The 7,845-nt window shown below is 38.3% G+C and overlaps 1 protein-coding gene across 1 annotated transcript; it reads left to right on the top strand.

The window, feature by feature from the left end:
* Nucleotides 1-6,100: 6,100 nt before the first annotated feature.
* LOC140981505 (ethylene-responsive transcription factor 3-like) lies at nt 6,101-7,258 on the top strand. Its single transcript, XM_073447925.1, has one exon. The coding sequence runs from the start codon at nt 6,314-6,316 to the stop codon at nt 6,989-6,991; it is 678 nt and encodes a 225-aa protein (XP_073304026.1). The 5' UTR covers nt 6,101-6,313; the 3' UTR covers nt 6,992-7,258.
* Nucleotides 7,259-7,845: the final 587 nt, after the last annotated feature.

The following is a 7,845-nucleotide window of genomic DNA, read 5'->3' as shown; positions in this document are numbered from 1 at the left end:
GAAGCCACACCTCAAATATGTAAGTTTTTACTGCTTTATATTTTATATGTTTAGAATTCTTTTAAATGCTTATATGATACACGACAACATGTTAGTTGCATGCTGCATGAAAAATTTTAAATGCGTGGTGGTTACGTGGTTGGACGATGTGTACACAGATGCCTCCTAGAAGAATTTTGCGTAGGACTAATGAGGTTAGACAGGAGGAGGAGATTCCACAGCCTCCACCTGTTCAGGATGCTAGTGCCCGTGTACTAGCCGGTATGGTCTGTTTTTTTGAGCAACACGTAGGGAATGGAGCGAGGGTTAGACCGAAGGCTGTATATGAGCACTTTAGGAGGATGCACCCCGAGGATTTTCATGGCACTACTGATCCATTCGTTGCTGAGGGATGGATTAGATCTATAGAGGTGATATCTCGTTATATGGAGATGACGGACGCTGACCGAGTTCGATGTACCATCTATCTGCTGAAAGGCGACGCTTTCTTATGGTGGGAGGGAGCGGAGCGAGGAGTGAATATGGCGACTTTGACTTGGGAGTAGTTCAAGAGGGTGTTCTATGACAAGTACTTCACATCTGATGTTCGTTCTAAGCTTAAGAAGGAGTTTATGAGTCTCCGTCAGGGAGATTGGTCTGTTGCCGACTTTGTGCAGAAGTTTGATAGGGGCTATCACTTTGTTCCCTTAATTGCCAATGATGCTGCTGAGAAATTACGACATTTTCTAGATGGTTTGAGGCCGACTATCTGACGTGATGTGATGCTCAGCGATCCTACTGATTATACTACTGCTATCGCCAAAGATTTTAGAGCCGAGCAGTCACTTAAAGATATAGATTGGGAGATACAGCGAAAGAGGAACCATACTCAGCAAGCTAGTCAAAGTAACAAGAAGCCTTATGCGGGACGACCTAAGCAACTAGAACCATCAAAACCACAAGGACAACCACTAAGAGGAAACGTTCCGAAGACTAATGACAAACCACTGTGCAAGGAATGAAATCGTCCACATTCTGGCAAGTGCATGTAGGGCACCTACAAGTGTTTCAAGTGCAGAGAGTTGGGACACAAGGCTATGGATTGCACAAAGCCTAGGCCCACGACTGGAAGAGTCTATGTGATGCAAGCTGAGGACGCAGAGGCAGAGGCAGAGCCGGCACTACACTGATTTCGAGGTAACCTAGCTGTTTAACATTTTTTCAATGCTTTTATTGCATGAAATGTTAAATTGGGTTATGCGAATCGATTGGAATATCGAAGAACTTAGAGAAGAATAGGGTGCATGCACTACTTGAGCTGGATTTAGGAGTCGACTTTGGGAAATTTCGGGTTAGAATTGCAATTTTCAAGATTTTGAGGTCCGAATTGAAGAGTAATATTTAAATTAGAGGTTAAGTTTGATATTGATAAGGGAATCTAAGCTTTTCAATTATCAAGTCAAGGAAAATTTCGAGGACGAAATTCGATTTAAGAGGGGGAGAATTGTAACGTCCGAAAAACCAACCTACGTAAACCGCATGCATGCAAAATTTTTTTAATTGCTTAATTGTTTTAATTAATTGATATTAAATGCTAGCATAATGTTTATTATACGATTAAATATGTGATGGCATGATTAAATGATAATATGACATGATTACATGAAATTTAAAGATTTTACCAAATTATTCGATAAAGAAGGCTCAATTACCCTTAAGCTTGCAAGCCCAAAACCAAAGCCCATTAGCATGTTGTTTAAATCTGTAAATAAGTTACCTAGGCTTTCTAAACCCCATAATATTACTTTCAATCACCCGAAATACACCTCCCACACACTACAATAATTTCAAGATTTTTGGGGAAGAAGAAAGCTTGTGTTCTTCATCGTCCGGTCGTCCAACGTCGCACCCTCGCCAACGATCGTATATTCGAGCGTTATAAACGCAAAGACACGTTTCCTGAACTCTTTTAAACATCATGCAAATCATAATATGCTTGATTTAATTTTTTATGCATGAAAAATATGATTGTTGGATTATTTTTACGGTAGATCGTATAATTTCAAAAACACGACGATTTTACGCTTATATGAAAAAAGTTATGATTCCCAACGAGTAGGCTGTCAATACATGATAAAATATGGTTAAAACATGACAAATTTGAAGAGAAAATAAAGCTGGAACAGTAGGGTAAAGCGAAGACATTCAGTCTGATATTAGAAGACATTCAGTCCAACATTCATCATCTGATTTCATCTATTTCTGATATTAAGTCAACCCAATTGTTGCACACTTTGAAAATGGACTCTATGAAGGAGAATACAATGAAGAACCTTCAACGAGTTACAAATGATATCACTTCATTATTCTTTCAACGAAACCAATTGAAGAAAGACCGAATGACACTTCAAGCACATTTCCAGACTCAAGATATGTTTAAAAATCGCATTGAATTTTTGGAAACAACTGTGACAAAGAGAATGGATCTGATCCAAGAACAATTAATGAATGCTATATCAAATATCACCTCGGAAGTCCGTGCATTGTCCAGCAAGGTTGATAAGTTTGACAAAAAGGGGGAAGAGTAACAGCAGTAGCTATCCAAGAAAAGACCAAGTCAACCAACTGATCAAGGACCAGCTGATAAGAAAGCAAAGAAATGAAGAAGTCCAGAATCAGTTAGAAGACAATCTTCACATTCAGTTGAGAGTTTTTGTCAGATTTTCAGCCAGTCAGTAGAAGAATATTTTATTCAGATATTATTTCATTCTTTCATTCTTTGCACGAATCTGTACACTGAATAAGTTATTAATAAAAGATTATTTTATCTACGAGACGTTCAGTTTGATCAGTTCATATATTCTAAGTTTTGTCAAACACCAAAAAGGGAGAAATTGTTGAGATCTTAATTTCGGAGTTTGGCAAATTAAAGCATAAAAAGTTTGAACAACTGATCGAGAAAACTGAAAGTAACTTAACTGAAGATTCGTAAACTGATAGTTACTGGAACTGAAGATTAATGAGTGTATAATCAAAGGCAACTGAACTCAGGTAAGCTAATTGAACTGTGTAGTCAACTGGACGATCAATTAAGACTGATCAATCATTTACACAACAACCAGTTTGTTCTATCAGCTATGACAATCGATGAATCAGTTTGACACGTCATCAGTTAAGGAACGTTCCTATCAACAAACAATCGTACAAAAACAGACTGCAACGTGTAGTGAAAACGCCACATTTCAGAAAAGCTGCAGTGTACGAATGTTAGAAGAATGTTGACGTGGCTATACAACGGATATAAAGATTCAAACGCATTCATTTTACCGTTGGAAGCAAAGCCTATAAATAGCCAAGAAAATCAGCGGAATAGAAGTTACAAAGTTACTGAGTTACAAAGTTTGCAAACAAGTTTTCAAAAGCTCATACTTATTATTCACATTTATAGCTTTCTAGATATACTTTGAGCTTAAAGCACAAACACTTATTGTTATATTATTCGATCTTGTAGAGAGCAGTTGTGCTAAGAAAGTTAGATATCAGTTAAGTACTGATAAGTTGTATTTGATACTAAGAGTTTCAGTTTTGACAGTGTTTAATTCCAAACTGAAGTGGGTTTGTACAATTCATTGTATAGATCAAAGTATTTTAGTGAATATCCTATCCTCAAGATAGAAGGAGAGACGTAGGAGTATTTGAAATTTTCGAACATCCAAAAATCTTGTGTTCTTTCCTTATCAGTTTTATTCTATCTGTCTTTCAGTTATTTCCGCACTTTCATCAAGTTAACTGATTGACATTGACAACAAGATTCGCGAATTCATTTTTCCACCAAACTGATTCATATATCGAATAAGTTGTAAAAATTGTAAAGTGTTTATTCAACCCCCCTTCTAAACACTTCTTCACTTCCAACCTATCCTAACAGTCTTTTTTTTAAAAAATTTGTTTTCAAACGTTTTTAGGCGGTTGAAAATTTTCTCGAGCGGTTAGAAATGTAAACCATTTAAAAAATGCGGAAGACTCAGAATTTCTAATGATAGCTACAACCGGTTGGCTAACCTGTTAACAAGAGATGATTCAAAATGTAAGTGCTTGTAGAAAGTAAAGACACGAGATTTTTATGGATGTTCGGAGATAAAACTCCTATGTCACCCCTTCTTCCTCTTTAGGAAGGATTCCACTAAAAGACTTTGGCTTTACAAACTGTTGTAACAGCCCATTCCAATCAGGACTTATCACACTGCCTGTTTTAGAACTCTGAGTGATTACTTTTCACATCTGGATGTTTAAGAACCATCGGTTCACCAGACAACTTAGTAAATCAAATAAAAAAAGATTACTGATATAAAGAAACAGAATGTTTTGAGTAGCACAAAGTTAATCCTTAAAATAATTAGATATATTTCTGGTGAGTGCGTGTTTGATTAGCAATGAAGTATGAAACTTTAAGTGCGCTCAGAAACTTCAAGTATGCAAGCTTAGTGATGTGACAATGTAGCTGTTCAAAAGCTTGTAAGTTGTATGGAAACGTTAGCGAGCTCTGTTGTCTTGCATTTCTTCAACTCTTCATTTATATAAGCTTTCAATCCCATGGTAGGCAAATGATGTGTAACGTAAACCTGTAGCATTTGAACTGATGTGTCACCATCAACTACAACAACATTAAATGTCTTCAGCAAAACATTCAATGTTCTCTTTGCTTGTGCGGCTTTGAATCCCATTCCTCTGAAAAGTAGCTGCTTGATATTTTTTTTGTAGTAACTGTTAGCTTCATCAGAGCTTGTAGCATATTTGAGCAATTTTTCTTTTTTGGGATAGTGACTTAAATGAGGATCTTTATCGAGATTGTAGCCAAAACATGGTTGACTGTAGCGGTGCAAAACTATTGAGTGTTATGAGCCGATCAGAAAGTCCTTCATTTAGTGTGCAATAAATGGCTCTTTAATGAAGCGATCGAAATCTTAGAACAGCTGGTTGGAAAACTTCTAACAGTTGAAACTCTTCTGTTACAAGCGTTTGAAATCTTCCTATTATACAAGATAGATTGTTGTTATTTCCTGAAACAGTTAGATGCTATTTTGATTTTGTCAATTACCAAAAATTAAGGGTAATAATAATATCTTAACAATGTTCATCTTAACATTCATCATCGTTGAAGGCTCTAGAGGTTAATTGGTGTAAGTATCATATTGATATCGAGAAAACGTTGTAAGTATACATGTCAAAACAGACTAGTGAAGCAAGTTGGACCGATAGAACTATTTAATTTTATGTTTAATTAGGCGTGAGGAAGTTTGACCCGAAACTCCCCACAACCCACCATTAGGTGGAGTGGGCCAGCTTGCCATTTTAGCGGGTTGGGAAATTGCCAACCTAACCATTTGTTTGTACGACAGGACAAGCTAGATCATTTTGACATATATAATTGTAAGATATGCTGATATTTTATTACGTTTGAATCTTTACCTATACATAAACCAAAAAATTGATACAAAAATAATAATCTTGAAGCGTTAACGGGTCGGGTATGTATTAGGTCGTATAAAACTTGTCACCCGATCCATACCCTCTAGGCTCCATAATTTAATACAAGTGTCTGACCACATACCTATTTTTGTACCTATACATGCCTCAAATGGTCTGGGTTTGGGTCGAGTACCCGTTAGACCGAGATCATTGCCATCCCCGTTGATTTGTCACAATTGAGTTGAGAACTTGTTCCAAATTTGAGTCGTTACAATTGGCCACAAACCATCAACCTCAACATGAAAAAGTTGTAAAAAAATAAATATTACAATTTAATTTGGATGTATATCGAACATTCAAATATTGAAAGTTGTACGCACTAAGCATTAAGTAATTGGACCGACCTAGTTGGAACAAGGCACTTACTTTCTCACCTGTAAAAAAAAACCCTAATCATCTGCCACGATTTCACTAAATTAAATTACTGAAAAGGAGTTGGCCATCACCAAAATTATTATACCACCCGCTCATTAGTTAAAGGGGTATTTTGGTCTTCTCTGGCGCAAGGGTACTGGAGGGGAAGAAGCAGGGGAGGGGCCGAAGTAGTTGGTTCGATAAAGCAATTGCTCGTGCCCACCCACAAACAATTATTATATTATCGTAGTTTTTTGGCCCTGTTCTCTTTTTTTAACCCACAAATACATTCATTGGAGAGAGATTTTTTTAATATGAATCAGATAAGCGAAATCTAATTCATTTCTCTCTGCCTTGGTGCTGTTCGTGTTCGTTTTTCGTGTATATATGTTGTCGTGTTGAAGATTTTTTTTTTCTTTATTGTTGTTGTGGGTCATCTTTGATTTGGGCCATGCGGCGGGGGAGAGTAGCGCCGAGGCAGGCGGCGGCGGCGGCGGTTCATGCTGGGGAAGGTGACAGATCTAAGGAGATCAGATTCCGGGGTGTTAGAAAGAGGCCGTGGGGGAGGTTTGCTGCGGAGATCAGAGACCCTTGGAAGAAGACCCGGGTTTGGATCGGCACCTTTGACTCAGCTGAGGACGCAGCTCGAGCGTATGACGCCGCCGCCCGCTCTCTCCGGGGGCCCAAGGCCAAGACAAACTTTCCCTCACCTGCCGACGGCACTTTGTTTCCGGTTTTCAACGCTAAAAACTCGCCTCATCTTCGGATGAGCAGTAACCCCGGCGATCCGTTAATGGATTCTCGGTTCTACGTCCAGGACCACCAGATAATGTCCCAGCAGAGGCCAACGTCCAGCAGCATGAGCAGCACCGTGGAATCTTTCAGTGGGCCTCGACAGCTACCGCCGCCGCTTGTACAGCAGCAGAGGAGGCAACCTCGGTTTCCGCCAGCTGTTCCCGATGAATTTCATAGCGACTGTGATTCCTCTTCGTCCGTGGTTGATGATACCGATTGTGACATCGCCTCCTCCTCTTGTAAAAAGCCCCTTCCTTTTGATCTTAACTTGCCTCCGCCGCTGGACTCTGCCACTGACATGGACGAGCTCGCTTGCACCGTTCTCCGGCTCTAAGGGGTCTCAGAAGATGATGATCGCATAACTAGCGGAAAACCCCACTGGTTCAATTACTCAGTTTTTTTCTTCTTTTATATTTATTTTACTGGAAAAAAGGGGGGAGGAGAGTGCTCATAGACAAGGCTGAAGACTGTTGTGGCCTGAAAACTAATACTTATCTTTAGAATGTCTTCCATTGTCTGTTGTCTGAAGAGGATTTACATGTTTTATATTTATAAACTTCAATGTCATTGATAATAGCTGATATCGTGATGATCTTGGGTATGTTCTATGCTGTTTTAGATCTTTTAATTTGTAATATTTCTATGATGTTCTGACCATACCCTGATCCGCTATGATGATATAATGAATTGTGAATTATGGGAACTTTGTAGATCAAGTTATGTTTTATCATCTAATTGTCTAGTACTTTAAACCACTTATTCTAGACGTTTTACTCGCCCGTTTGTACATTTCCTCCCTTGGTGGATGGCCGTTGCTTTAGTTTCATGTTATAGGGTTGCTTTTATTCATTAAGATGCATTTTTTAAGGTTCTAAAGGATGATCTTTTGAGTTTTAGGAGCTGTTGGACTCAGTTATTCCTCACTGGGTCAGCACACGACATTCTTAGTCCGAACAATCTCATGTGCATTCTTCATATTCGTCGATGATTTCCATCGCAATGTGAAGGTAGTGCAAATGATAAGTCGTTAATACTTAGATTAGCCGTGAAACATTGATTAATTTTAGTTGTCATGTAATGCAGTAAGTTTGACTTAGTTTTTGCAACTTGATAGTCGATTGAGTGTCAAGTCATTTAGATTCATAAATCTGTTGTTGTTTCTAATTTTTGTGGAAACACATTTTCATT

The sequence above is a fragment of the Primulina huaijiensis genome, chromosome 1 (genome assembly GCF_012295235.1).
Source record: "Primulina huaijiensis isolate GDHJ02 chromosome 1, ASM1229523v2, whole genome shotgun sequence".
In the NCBI taxonomy this organism is placed as follows: Eukaryota; Viridiplantae; Streptophyta; class Magnoliopsida; order Lamiales; family Gesneriaceae; genus Primulina; species Primulina huaijiensis.
The sequence above is the reverse complement of the archived record's forward strand: the minus strand, read 5'-3'. Positions and strand labels throughout refer to the sequence as shown.